The following is a 15,242-nucleotide window of genomic DNA, read 5'->3' on the forward strand; positions in this document are numbered from 1 at the left end:
ATGGTGATTATGGGCGTGAATCAGTCGCGCAGAGCGCCGGTGCTGGAGGAGGATGAGGAGGGTGAGGAAGGACCGCGTGTCCTGAAGTACCAGCTATCATTGTTTGGTTTCCAGAAAGTTAGTTTTTGGTTCCCAGAACGTTCTTTTTTTAATGTTTGTTTTTGTTTGGCCGAATTTTCTTAACGGAAATAGAACGTTAGTTTTTGGTTTGTAGAACGTTATTCTATCGTCATGCAACATTATTGTAACGTTCCTAGAACGTTCTCCTAACTAACCTCTGCTCCGATAGTAGCGGTATGGGATGCATGGACGCCTATAATCAATATTACAATCCATATCTCGTTATTTATTGTTTAATTAATAAAAATGATCCATCATATGGAAGACTAAATGAGATTAAATTTGTCCATTAATTTGTAAGATACTAGATTTCACGAGGTTCACAGATTTTACATTTCTTCAGCACCAAATCACATTTATTCACAGACATTAAAACAATGAATAAACAATTATTTGATTTAAAAGTAGGATTTCAGAAGATGTATTTATTAGGGACATGCATCTTTTGGACCATTAACAAGAACTTCAATAAGGGTGTCAAATGTATCTGAAATCATATTTACTCTCACATCTAATTATTATTCAGTAAAGAGATCGATAAACTAATATTAGTTAGCCAGTAAAACGAAATGACCATTCATTTTTAGATCCCGCGAGTGCAAGACAGGAGAAAGCGCGTGCTGGAGAAGCGCGTGCAGATCAGAGGCGCGCAGAAAATGAAGATAAAAACAAACCCACGAATTCATGATTCTGTGCTTTTCACACTATGCTTTACACTGCTTAACTGTGCTAACACTATAAAGTTGATTTATCTGATCAATATAACGCGCTTTGATTGATCTAATTTCAACATAAACGCTGTTAATTCCAGAGCTCTGATTGGTCATTATACAAAAACAACTTTAATTAAAAGGTTTTTACATTGTCATTAAATAATAACCTAAAAAAATAACCATTAGGGTATTTGTTTTTAGGTTATTAAAAAATAACGTCCCTGCAACGTTCTGAGAGCGTTATTTTATGGTTGCAAAATAATAAAACCTAAAAAGAACATTCCTAAAACGTTCCTATTATTTGGTTCTCAAAAAAATAACCAAACTGGAACCAAATACTAACGTTAGGGGAACATTTTGTGTTTGTTGGGTATCAGAAACTGAAGGTTTTTGTGTAATATTTGACATCTATGCAGTGCGGAGGCTGTTTGTCACGCTTTGATGCTTTAGTTCTGGTGAGAAGTTTATAATAATCAATCTTTCTTTCGCACTGAAAGACTCGGAGAGAGTGACGTGATCACAGCCGTTCACACAGATGAGTCTGAGATTCACTGCGCTGCTTTAGTTTTTCACTGTAAACACACTGACCGGTCCTGAGGGCATCAGCTCCATCAGCACTCCTGCCTGGATCTTAGTCAGATCTGGATCAGCCGTTCAGTGTGTTTATTTGGGGTTGGAGCTGAACGCTGCAGGACGGAGGTCCTCCAGGAGCAGGACTGGACACCTCTGAGCGAGACGGACGTCTGTTTGACCGCTGCGCTCACGTCTTTTGTGTGAAGTCTGCTCTTATGTTACCTACAGACTGTCTAACTCCAATCCTAACCTATTCCAGTAACCAGAGAGGAAACACAGTCAGAGGTCAGAAGCTGGAATGGTCTCCTCCATTCCCAGCATGCTCTGGTTCATATGGGTGTAAATGACTTCTTGTTAGGAAGCGTTTGAACAGTTGAGCATGTCGAGGTTCGATTCCCGGGTGAAGCAAGAACTGAATACAGTGTGTACCTTGAATGTGTGAATCACTTCAGATAAAAGCGTCTGCCAGACGCATGAATGTAAACGTTTGCTGCAGTCGGACTCTTCAGTGGTTAATCAAAGACATTCAGAATCAGGAGCTTTACATGTCCTGTCATGACACAAACAACACGTCTTAAAGAAAAGAGTTAGTGCTTAATGATCGCCGTTATTAGCATGATGTGTGTCTGAGAGAGAGTTCATGACCCCGTCACATGTTTATTAATCTAAATGGGGTCGTTCCATAGATGGTTCAGTGTGAGAGTGGAAGATCCGTTCATTCACTCCACCACCTACATTTCCTGCCCTTACTGAGACTCGAACCCGCGACCTTCACGTTACAAGTCCGACTTTCTAACCATTAGGCCCCAAAGACTTTTTTCCCCAAGATGGTTTCTGGTTTCGGGCAACAGTGGGTATTTCTTTTATATTTTGGCTTCATTTTTCTTTAGTGGAAGGACGTGGAGATGCGTCGTCCATCTTATATTACAGTCTCTGAGATGACCAATCACAGTTTTCATTGGCCAAGGGCCGCCAAAGACCATCTGACATGTGAAGCAACCAATCACAGTTCATTTCGTCCTGTTTAGGGTGAAAATATAACCAAAATCCCTTTCTATAGTCTTTGATATTACATCAATGTCCGTACGATAACAGATCAGAACTCTTGGACGTATTTTAGAGAGTCTGTGTCGTGAACTTCACATTCATTTGAAAATCCAGCATTTAGTTGATCCGGATCAGAGCTCACATCACTGTTGTAAACAGTAAACTCGTCACGATGTGTTTGTTTCCAGCAGAACCGTTACAGAACGCGACACACACGTCTGCTGGAAATACTGTACAATTCAGCCAATCAGATGCTGACTTCGAAACAAATGAGGACAACCCAAATGAGGTTTTGTCGAGTTCAGCTCACTTCATTCGCCACTAAAATATGGTTACGCAGGTACAAACACACACAGGGCTGTTTCATCCTGAGCACATCAATTATTCACACAGACGGTGTGTTTTCCTGTTTTCTCTTTCAGTTTCTTTTGACCACTTTCAGATTCTCAGAGCCATTGGGAAGGGAAGCTTTGGAAAGGTGAGCAGCACACACACACACACACACACACACACACACGCACACACACGCAGTATTGTGACATGAGTGATGTTTGTGCCTGCAGTGTTGTTCAGTGTCTGTATTCAGAGTCTGATGGAGTTGTGCCGGAGGCTGCAGCACACAAACACTCTGATCTCTTTCTCTCTGTGTAACGCCGACGGCTGCTGTATTTGTTGTGATATTTTTAGTGTCAGTGTCAGAAGATATTAATGGAGCTCACGTCACTCACATTTAAATGCAGTTTGAATTCACAAAGAAAAGCAGGGACTAACCCGAGTGTGTCCTGCATGTCAGATATTTTGAAGAATGTTGTAAGAAACACGTTTTTGTCCCAATGTTACCATCATTCTTCAAAATATCTTCTTTCAGAAGAAAGAAGCTCATACAGGTTTAGAACAACCTGAGGGAGAGCAAATGCCGACAGAATTTTTATTTTTCTGCATTTAATGCATTAATTAACATGAACTAACAATGATACAGTGTCTATGAATCCAGTCTATGAATGTCAGTTAATAGAAACACTGCTGTTCTACTTATTGCTCATGTTCGTTCATTTTAACAGAGAACTTTTTAATAACGCATTAGTAAATGCATTAGAAATATTTTTCATTATTAGTTGTGATGACTGAAGCACGGTCTGCAGGTGTGTATTGTGCAGAAGATGGACTCCAGGAAGATGTACGCCATGAAATACATGAACAAGCAGAAGTGCATCGAGAGAGATGAAGTCAGAAACGTCCTCCGAGAGCTGCAGGTCATGCAGAGACTCCAACACCCGTTCCTCGTCAACCTCTGGTGATTTACACTGAGCTGATGATGTTTTCTTCTCACACGTCAAGTCAAGTCAAATTTATTTATATAGCGCTTTTACAATTTGTAATTGTTCAAAGCAGCTTTACATATTAGAAGCACAGAAAAAAGGGAAGTGGTTAAAAATAAGCTGTACAAGCAAGCGTGGTAATATGTAACATATACAAGATTAAGCCAATGTCGGCTGACTCCCAGGGGTGGAAAAAACCCCCTAGGAGAAAAACCCAGCGTGCTAACACTGGGAAAAAAGTCCTAGGAGGGAAAAAACCCCTTGGAAGATATATATAATATATGATGTATATGGAGATCAAAATCTGAATTATACATTTTTATTATAGAGATTAAAAATAGATTATATATAAATATATGTAAGCGGATACAGAGATTATAAATCTGAATTATAGATGCAGCCAGAACTGGATCTGTAGGCCCATTGTCTCCTGGGCTACGTTGTAGTCAGGTCCAGACACAGGTTCTCCATCTGATCTGGACACGGCCTGGATCCAGCACCCGGCAAACCTCAGGATAAGCAGAGAGACAGATATTAGCGGAGATGCCATTCTTATTCTGATGTACAGGTATATCTAGTGTTATAGGAAATGTTCTCGGTTCCGGCCGACCTAATTATTGCAGCGTAACAATCCTTTAACGGATTTGAAAAATGTTAATGTATTGATAATGTGTTATGTGTATGCAAGAGCAAAGAGATGTGTTTTTAGTCTAGATTTAAACTGACAGAGTGTGTCTGCTTCCCGAACAATGCTAGGAAGATTGTTCCAGAGTTTAGGTGCTAAATAGGAAAAGGATCTGCCGCCTTCAGTTGATTTTGATATTCTGGGTATTATCAACTGGCCTGAATTCTGAGATCGCAATAAACGTGAAGGACTATAATGCATTAAGAGCTCACTTAGGTACTGGGGAGCTAAACCATTTAGAGCTTTATAAGTAAGTAGCAAGATTTTAAAATCTATACAATGTTTAATAGGGAGCCAATGTAATGTTGACAGAACTGGGCTAATATGGTCATACTTTCTGGTTCTAGTAAGAACTCTAGCTGCCGCATTTTGAACCAACTGTAGTTTGTTTAAAAGCCGAGCAGAACAACCACCCAGTAGAGCGTTACAATAATCTAGTCTTGAGGTCATGAATGCATGAACCAACTGTTCCGCATTTGTCATTGAGAGCATATGTCGTAATTTAGATATATTTTTTAGATGGAAGAAGGCGGTTTTACAGATACTAGAAACATGACTTTCAAATGAAAGATTGGTATCAAAGAGCACACCCAGGTTCCTAACTGAGGACGAAGGTTTAATGGAGCACCCGTCAAGTGTTAGAGAGTATTCAAGGTTTTTTCGTGAGGAAGTTTTTGGTCCAAAGATTAGGATATCAGTTTTTTCTGAATTTAATAATAAGAAATTTCTTGTCATCCAGTTTTTAATATCAGCTATGCATTCTGTTAGTTTTGTGAATTTGTAGGTTTCGTCAGGGCGCGAGGAAATATAGAGCTGAGTATCGTCAGCGTAGCAGTGAAAACTAACACCATGCTTCCTAATTATCTCTCCTAAGGGCAGCATGTACAGAGTGAAAAGCAACGGTCCTAGTACTGAGCCTTGTGGTACCCCATATTTAACCTGTGATCGATACGACATCTCTTCATTAACTACCACAGACTGATAACGGTCAGATAAGTATGATTTGAACCATGCCAAAGCAATTCCACTAATGCCAATTAAATCTCTCAGATCTAGTTGAGGTTTTTTAATAAGAGGTTTGATAATAGCCTGCTTAAAGGTTTTTGGCACGTATCCTAGTGTTAAAGATGAATTAATTATATCAAGAAGTGGACCTACGACCTCTGGAAGCATTTCTTTCAGTAGTTTAGTCGGCATTGGGTCTAACATACATGTCGTTGATTTTGATGATTTGATAAGTTTAGATAATTCTTCCTCTCCTATAGCGGCGAATGATTCTAGTTTTACCTCAGGGACACTACAGTGCACTGTCTGAAGTGAAACTGTAGACGGTTGCATGTTTATAATTTTCTCTCTAATATTATCAATCTTGCAAGTAAAGAAGTTCATAAAGTCATTACTGCTGTGCTCTATGGAAACGTCAGCAGTTGAATCTCTGTTTCTAGTTAATTTAGCCACTGTGTCAAATAAATACCTAGGATTATGTTTGTTTTCTATTAAGAGATTTGAAAAATAAGTAGATCTAGCATTTCTTATGGCTGTTCTGTACTCAATCATTTTTTCTTTCCACGAAAGGCGAAAAACTTCTAGTTTTGTTTTCTTCCAACTACGTTCAGCTTTTCTAACAGCTCGTTTTAGAGCCAGAGTGTGCTCATCATACCACGGCGTTGGATTAGTTTCCTTAATCTTCTTTAGACGTAAAGGAGTGACTGCATCTAATGTGCTGGAAAAGAGAGAGCCAATAGTTTCTGTTGCAGCATCGAGTTCTTCTAAGTTGTCAGGTATACTAAGGTGATGAAACTGCTCGGGGAGATTATTTATAAAGCAATCTTTAGTGGCAGACGTGATTGTTCTACAATATTTATGGCTGGGTGGTGGTTTTGTAGCCTTGGCTAATTGTATTATACACGAGACTAAATAATGATCTGATATATCATCGCTCTGCTGTAGAATTTCAACAGCATCAATATCAATTCCATGCGACAGTATTAGATCTAGGGTATGATTACGACAATGAGTGGGTCCTGACACGTGTTGTCTAACTCCAATAGAGTTTAAAATGTCTGCAAATGCCAATCCAAATGCATCTTTATTATTATCTACATGGATATTAAAATCACCAACAACAAGGACTTTATCCGCAGCAGTACTAACTCTGATAGAAACTCAGCAAATTCTTTGATAAAGTCAGTATGGTGCCCTGGTGGCCTGTATACAGTAGCCAGCACAAATGTCAACTTACATAATGTTACATAAAGCACCATCACTTCAAAGGAATTATATTTGAAATTCTTTTGAGTGATTCTGAATATATTACTATAAATTACAGCAACACCTCCCCCTTTGCCTTTCTGTCGAGGATTGTGTCGATAATCATAACCTTGAGGACTAGATTCATTTAAAGTAATGTAATCGTCTGGTTTTAGCCAGGTTTCTGTCAAACACAGCAAGTGTAGTTTATTGTCTGTGATAATTTCATTTACAATAAGTGCTTTTGAAGAAATAGATCTAATATTCAGTAACCCAAGCTTTATCATTTGTTTATCTGATTTATGTGTGATTTTCATTTTTTGAACATCAATTAAATTTTTACCCTTAAAAGGTTTCGGAAGTTTTTTGTATTTACTAGTTTGAGGTACAGACACAGTCTCTATGTGATAATATCTAGGTGAAAGTGTTTCTATGTGCTGTGAATTATCTGAGTTCTGTGACGTGAGGCGGCTAGCAGACGGTCGGTTTAGCCAGTTTGTCTGCGTCCTGATCTGGGCCCTGGTTTGTCATGTTTCAGCTCTAAGACTATTTGCCAAATTTCTAGAGAGAAGAGCAGCACCATCCCGGGAGGGATGAATACCATCTCTTTTCAACAGATCAGGTCTGCCCCAAAAGCTTTTCCAATTGTCTATGAAACCTATATTATTCTGCGGACACCACTTAGACAGCCAGCCATTGAGTGATGATAACCTGCTAACTATCTCATCACTCCGACGACCAGGAAGAGGACCAGAACAAATTACTTTTGCTGACATTGAATTTGCGAGTTCACACACCTCTTTAATGTTAATTTTAGTGATCTCCGACTGGCGAAGTCGAACATCATTTGTGCCGACTTGGATAATGATTTTAGAATATTTACGTTTAGCATTAGCCAGCACTTTTAAATTTGCTTTGATGTCAGGTGCTCTGGCCCCCGGCAAACATGTGACTATGGTGGCTGGTGTCTCTATTTTCACGTTCCGTGTAATAGAATCGCCAATTACTAGGGCACTTTCAACAGGATTCTCAGTGGGTGCGTCACTGAGTGGGGAGAACCTGTTTGATGAATCGGAACGGAAGAGTGGTGTTTGTTCTTGCCATTATGCCGCCTCACAGTCACCCAGTTAGCCTGCTGCGTGGCTTCTACAACCGGAACCGAATGTGTAGTGTTTACTAGGCTAGTCGCATCCAAAGCAGTATCTAAGGCCCTTTCATTCTCACTATCCTCAATTAAAGTTTGGATGCGTGTCTCTAATTCTGAGATTCTCTCTGTCAGCCTGACAATATCCCTGCATTTATCACATGTGTAAGTCTCACTGCTGACAGAAAGAGCTAAGCTGTACATGTTGCACACAAAGATTTCTGCATTCATACTCTTGACTAATCAAACTTCTCTGTATTTAAAGCCTCTTCCGTGGATTGACACAGACTCTCTTGGCTCGCAGGTTTTCGTTTCAGGATGAGGAGGATCTGTTTATGGTGGTGGATCTGTTATTGGGGGGTGATTTACGGTTTCATCTGCAGCAGAACGTTCATTTTAAAGAGGAGACGGTGAAGCTGTACATGTGTGAGCTAGCGTTAGCGCTCTGTTACCTGCAGCGCGAGCACATCATCCACCGGTGAGAGCCGCATCCTTCACATTAAACATACACACATAACATAAACAGCAATGTCCAATAACATAGTTCTACTTACCGCACCTTTAACTTAGTCATTTTCCAATCCGTCCATGCAAAGTAAATCCACAGGTTGAGATTCAGACGATAATGAATCAGACAGGTGAAGCAGAGTTCAGACTGCACGATTTTCAAAGTAGTCGGGTCACTGTTCTTTTCACGCTGCTTGACTATCTTGGCCATCATTCAGTCGCTGCTGTGTTCAAACTGCACGATGGATCGGCGACAGAAGGTTTCACACTGTATGACTTTACATGAGGAAGAATCGCAGACAACACTGTGTCTGGCACGCAAACTACGTTTCACAACCAAACACACGCGAGATGTGACAAGGAAACAACGCGATATCACACAAGACCGGAGTTATTATTATTATTAAAAACGGTAGCCGGCAAGAAGCTTGCAATATGAAGCTTGCTATTGCCGGTGCGCTGATTTGCAGCGAAAACAAGAAAAAGAAAATGGAGGAGGAAATGGTTGGGGAGACTGTGGATTGTGTGTTCTGCAATGACAGTTGGAGGTAAATAAATAACGTTTCAATGTGCTGCTGTTGCGGATGGTCAAGCAAATGTTTGTGTTTTGTTTCTGTTTGATAGAATTGTAATGTTTATCTCAAACGAAGCCATGCTTGCTGATATTGTGGTCTATAACTCCTCCCCGAACTCCCCTCTGCTCTGTATCTTGCTCTCTCATTGGCTGTCGGTCATCGCCGATGTAGTTTTCAGTCAGAACACTTTTCACGCAGCAGGATTTTGAATCGCCAACAGGTCCAGATATTTAGCGTGCCAAATATCTCACGGGCGTCTGCGACTCATCGGCGATTCTCTCAGATCGGCGATTTCTCAAAACCTGTCGGGGAGCCAAAATCGGGGCTAAAATCGTGCAGTCTGGACTCGGCTTAAGAACAAGTAACGATCAGAAGATCGTCATGATGACCCGACACTGACTCATAGGAGTCCAAAAGCCAGTTAACGAGCGGCAGGCGTGTCTAATTAACACTGAGAGTGAGACGAGCATGTGACAATATATGCATTTTCTGATCAGTTATTAACTGATATGCTTTTAAAGGCACATGAGTTATCGAAGAAAATGTACACAATGTCCATAAATTAGAATAAGTATTTGAAACTGTTTGTTGTTGTTGTCCTGAACAGGGTGGATATTTCTAATCTAACATTTCAGTGATTTTGTTTGGTAAATGGTAAATTTATTTACTCGAGCTTCAACATTATTTTTCAAATGTTTTACATCATCATGATTACACAAATTCTGTCAAAAACTGAGTTTGATTTTCTAAATTTTGTGTCTAAAATGCAGGGAATACCAGGAATTACCCATATTTTACCTTATTAAATTAACCAGTTGTCCAGGTTAAAATGCAAACCAATAACCCGGCAACACAAATAAACCATTTAATAAAGTTCACAAAACTCTGTTAATAAATCAGGATATTCACCAATAGTTAGGTGGGCCTGTGTCAAAACCTGATCATTCGTGTATCTGAGGATATGTTATGTTATGCCATGTGATGTTAAATAAAGTGTTCCAGCATTGTCAAGTCCGCTTCATTTATAGCTCTTTTTTACAATACAGATTGTTTCAAAGCAGCTTCACAGTGAAAACAGGAAAATGAATGGACAGAGATTGAGTCCACAAGAGACCAGAAACACTGAATAATAACCAGAAATGGTCTCAAGCATCACCAGCAGCTCATAATTATACACAAGATCTGCTTAATATGTCAGAAACACGTTCATACATACGTCACTACTCACTACTGTGTGCGCCGTTCCCTCTCTAGGGATATAAAGCCAGACAACATTCTCTTGGATGAACATGGTGAGTTACACTGTTTACATCAGTCCATGCTGACACTCAAAATAAAGACGATGATGATGAGGAGTCATTTGGTCTCATTTCATAAAGAGCAGCTGTCTGTGTCGTAGGTCACGTCCACATCGCTGACTTTAATGTGGCCACGGTCCTGAAGGACTCAGAGAAAGCCACGTCTATGGCAGGAACCAAACCCTACATGGGTGAGAATCTCTTCAATATATAATCGATTTAACGCTCTGTTTCATAAACACTGCAGAAATACTGGAGGAAAAGTTTGTGTTTGACAGTAACTGAGAAACAGCGGTGTCTGTGTGTGTGTTTTCTAACAGCTCCAGAAGTCTTCGAGTCGCAGGCGGACGCTGGTCCGGGTTATTCGTACGGCGTGGACTGGTGGTCTCTCGGCATCACGGCGTACGAACTCTTACAAGGGTCGGTGAGTTCAAGGACACAAACACATGAGCTCCATTTAAAAGCATTCTGGGAAAATCAGATTTTTGTTAATTGTGTTCAACTTAAAAATGAACAGGGTTGGGCACCCCTGATCTACACAGTCTAAATAAACATAACTAATGCCAATGTGTTAGTCGGAGCTCGGTAATATCAGTTGGTGTGCCCCGCTGCTCCACCGAACTGTACTTTAGCCCGTTACTAACCTGAGCGCAGATTTGCAGGGTTATTAACCAGGTAACAGATAATAATTAAAATCCAATTCAAAAACATTCAATCATATATACATCATCAATTCAGAAATTAAAGAATTTAGAAGCATTTACCTGGCAATGAAGAAGACTACACACAGCAATCGTGCGGGAGATCTGTCTGTGATGGGAAACAGCTGCACTTGATTACATGGATGACAAAGCATTGTGGGAAACTGAGTCCATGATGCGTGTAGTGTCAGTGGAAACGGTGCCCTCTGCAGGCATGCAAGAGCATTCGCAGCTGGTGGATGTGACATAGCCCCCCCCTCGACGGAGTGGCTTCCAGAAGTTCAAATCGGTGGGAGGTGGATCCGGGGAGGGAAGGTGGGCCAGGTCAATGCATGAAGACACCGGCAGGACAGAAAGGCAAGGAAGACCGGATAGAGGACCTGGGTGATGCAGGATGGTCAGAAGGCCAGGATGGTCCAGACCAGGCAGATGACCAGGGCAGAGCAGGCAATGTAGGTGGCCTTACAGACGCGCTTGATGACCCCCATGGCAGAGCAAACGACCACCACAGGCGTGATTTTTTTTTTCCCCAAACCAGTTCAGCGTAAATCCCGCCCTGGAGCTGATTCTAAACATTTCATTGGTCATGTCAATCACAGTAATGTTTGCCTATGCCCAACCCTGATCCCTAAACCTACAGTCACTGTAACCTCAGCCAATGAAAGGACCAAAGGACCCCCAGGGCAGATCCGGCAGGGTAAGGCAAGGCAAGGCAATTTTATTTGTATAGCACATTTCATACACAATGGTAATTCAAAGTGCTTTACATAAAAAAGAATAATAAAAATAGAACATAAGGAATAGAAATAACAGTAAAAACAGAATTTTGCTATCTGGATGAAAGAGCTAGGAAGTCTCAGGGAGTTTGTTGTTGTTGTTGTTGTTGTTGTTGTCCATCAGAGTTGGATCTAAACTACTCCACACCAAAGGGGTATTTTTATAATTCTTTAATTATAATTATTCAGCCAGTTTTATTAATTTATCAACCGGAATATTCCCATCAACACTTTATTTTCCGTCAGGGTAAAATCAGGCAAGACTGGATCACAAAACAGAGGGGTTGGCACTGGCCACGGAGGCCGTGTCCAAATAGGCAGGAAACTCAGGGGCAAACTTCATGGTCGTATCAGGGCAGACCGGGAACTCAGGCTAAAATGGGCTCTTGAGTGAACTCATGGGATGGAGTGGAACAGGCCTTGGAGCAGATTCTTGGACCGGCGTAGGTTCTGGAGTGGACTCATTGGCTGGAACGGGTTCACAGGCTGAAGAGCAGTGTGCGGCCCAAACACACAAAAGGGCTATTGCCGTGACGGGGAGAACAGAGGATAAGGGAACAACCTCTGGGATGGACGGTGCGGGCACCAGCAGGCTTGAGCGTGCGGAGACCGGTGGTCTAGATGACGCTGGTCTACTGATGTCAGCGGTGTGTCGCCCAAGCTTGAAGCCAGTCTCAAGTGCCTAGGGACAGCCTTAATGTCCTCATGTGCAGCGTTCATGACAACAGGGAACACAGATGTGGCGTCAATGACGGCTGAAGACTCTAACGTGGCGTGTGTGATGGCTAGAGTAACGTACGTTACAGTTGGAGGGTCTGGTATGGAGACCATCTTGTCTGCAGACACAGGCGAAGCGGCCATCTTGTGTGAAGACACTGGTATGGCGGGAAGAGGGGAAGAGCCCTTCTCGATCTCCCCCACGGTAAAGTGTGAACCAACTGAGAGTAATGCAAAGGTCTAAAACTCAGGGAGCGACCCTCGAGGACCATTACAGATCAAATGCTCTTTCAGTGGGTTATCATGTCCATGACAAAAACAAAAATCTATTAAAGCATAATCTGGGAGATCAGACACATATGCTATATCCAAAAACTCAATTGATCTGTTACCTTGGTGTAGGCTGATGATATGAACTGCTGGATCCATCATGTGGTGAAGTCTTCTGTAATGATTTGCTGGTGTTAGTCGTTTCAAGTACTGAGCGACAACGATAGAAGATCCAAACGCAGTTTATTGAGAGCACAAATCCAAAGTCGTAGTCCATTTAACAGGCAGAAGGTCAGAGAGTGTGAGACAGGAATGAGAAAACCAGGAACGTGCACAACAGGGGAAACGCTCAGTAAGGCTTAATAGACAAGACATCGCAAACAACTGAACTGGGTTAGATAGGGAGAGAGACACAGGGATAATGAGGTGATGGGAAACAGCTGCGCATGATTTCACGGATGACAAAGCATTGTGGGAAACTGAGTCCATGATGCGTGTAGCGTCAGGGGAAACAGTGCCCTCTACAGGCATGCAAGAGCATTCGCAGCTGGTGGATGTGACAAATATTGTGATATTTACAAAGACACTGATTTATTTTTTAGAGTGTATGGTCAATATATTAAGTCCATATGAAAGTGTTTAATTGAAGAGAAATCATATAACTCACGCATGCGGAGAGAAATACGGCTATGAAAGAAAGATCAACAAGAATCAACTTTTTTCAGTTTTTTCAGTGAAACACAACTGCTTTATTGTTAAAACGAAATGCCTGAGAAGACACATAATTTTATTTTTTACTTTTCTTTTTTTCATTCTCTAAATGTGAATCTCATGTTTAGAATGTGTGCATCATATTTTACCCCAGAAAAACACACGTAACGCATTACATGTAACATAATCAAATTACTTTTCCCAAGTAACTAGTAAAGTAATGCGTTACTTTTAAATTTACAACAAAATATCCAAGTTACTTTTTCAAATAAGTAATCGTGAGTGCAGATGTGTGTGTGAACATGATGTTATTCTAGATCTAGACTAAATGTGAACATGGCTTATTCTTTTCACTTTTGGTGTGAAAGGGCCTTTATATCTGCCAGAACTTTTTGAAATTAAAAAACAAATACAGTATGTTCAGCCCAGGTGAGAAAAAGTAACTCAAAAGAAATTTAACACATTACTTTCCATAAAAAGTGACAAAGTAACATAATTAGTTACTTTTTAGGGAGTAACGCAACATTGTAACATTACTTTTAAATGTAACGTCCCCAACACTGTTTACAAGCCTCTGAAGAATAATGTCGAATAAGTTAAAGAGTGAATCAGCAGAAGAGCGTGTGACAGCTGTGATTCGTCTGAACACAAGTGGGACTTCAGGACGGAGGATTCAGACGTTTCTCTGGAGATGAAGCCGCTCAGGAACGAATCGCTCTGTGTTTCAGCGGCCGTACGAGATCCGCTCCAGCACGACAGCAGCCGAAGCCATCAACACAATCCAAGGACAGCATGTGAGCTTTTCCTCCGCCTGGTCCGACGGGATCGTGGCTCTGATCCGCAGGGTGAGTTTCTTCTCATCAGACTTAACATTACTCCTCACATTATAGATACATGAGGGAGCAGAAACCTGTGATAGATATCTGCTGTTCCAAATCTGTCTGACTTTTTCTTCTGTGGGACACAAAAGGTTTTCTGATGAACAACATTGACTTTCATTATATGGAGAAAAAAAAAGGCAACACTGCTGACATTTCTCAAAATATCTTCTTCGTGTTCCACAGAAGACAGTAAGTCACACAGGTTTGAACAGCATGAGGGTGAGTAAATGCTGACAACATTTTAATTTTTGGGTGAACTATCACTTTAATATCTTCAGTAATTTTCATCTTGATTTAAGAATGTTTAGATATTTGTGCTGGAAAACAAGACAGAAACACTGAGGAAGAACTTCATTTACCTACGAACAGGTCTGTTCATTTGTTTTATGTGCAGCTTTTGACTAAAGACCCTGAGAATCGTCCGTCACATTTGTCTGATATCCAGAAGGATCCGTATCTGGCTGATGTGAACTGGGACGCCGTGCTGGAGAAATCCGTCCCCCCTGGTTTCGTTCCAAACGTAAGAGGCCGTTATACACGCGTCACGTTGCGTCTGCTCATGATCAGCACACGGCTGACGGATTCTCTCTCTCTCACACAGAAAGGCCGTCTGAACTGTGACCCCACGTTCGAGCTGGAGGAGATGATCCTGGAGTCCAAACCGCTGCACAAGAAGAAGAAACGTCTGGCCAAGAGCAGAAACAAACACTCAAAGCCGCTGGTGCGTTCATTTCCTCGCCCTCATGATGCCGTTCCAAACACAACAGCAGGAACGTTTCTACAGAGCTTTAGATCGTTTCAGAGCAGCTTCACGGTAATAAACAGGAAAAAGGCTCTTCAATTTCAAGAATATTTAACTTACAATCAGAATGTCAATTAAAGGAAGAGCATCATACGGGTTTGGAGCGACATGAGGGCGAGAACAATCGCTTTAAGATGACATTGCCTTGAATCT

General features: G+C 41.2%; 1 protein-coding gene across 7 annotated transcripts in view; it reads left to right on the top strand.

The window, feature by feature from the left end:
* Positions 1-15,242, top strand: part of LOC137029671 (serine/threonine-protein kinase 32B-like) — a 22,615-nt gene continuing 7,373 nt past the window's right edge. For 2 of the 7 annotated variants that reach the window (XM_067399428.1, XM_067399354.1), the window contains exons 1-8: positions 1,100-2,931; positions 3,596-3,747; positions 8,156-8,329; positions 10,188-10,225; positions 10,333-10,422; positions 10,552-10,655; positions 14,135-14,251; positions 14,682-15,101. In XM_067399428.1, coding sequence (XP_067255529.1) covers positions 2,782-2,931; positions 3,596-3,747; positions 8,156-8,329; positions 10,188-10,225; positions 10,333-10,422; positions 10,552-10,655; positions 14,135-14,251; positions 14,682-15,101 — 1,245 coding nt within the window. In that variant the 5' untranslated portion in view covers positions 1,100-2,781. Of the gene's footprint in view, positions 62-1,099; positions 2,932-3,595; positions 3,748-8,155; positions 8,330-10,187; positions 10,226-10,332; positions 10,423-10,551; positions 10,656-14,134; positions 14,252-14,681; positions 15,102-15,242 lie in introns of those variants that run through there. The other 5 variants (XM_067399838.1, XM_067399574.1, XM_067399752.1 and 2 more) reach the window with 5 other exon arrangements.

The sequence above is a fragment of the Chanodichthys erythropterus genome, chromosome 1 (assembly GCF_024489055.1).
Source record: "Chanodichthys erythropterus isolate Z2021 chromosome 1, ASM2448905v1, whole genome shotgun sequence".
In the NCBI taxonomy this organism is placed as follows: domain Eukaryota; kingdom Metazoa; phylum Chordata; class Actinopteri; order Cypriniformes; family Xenocyprididae; genus Chanodichthys; species Chanodichthys erythropterus.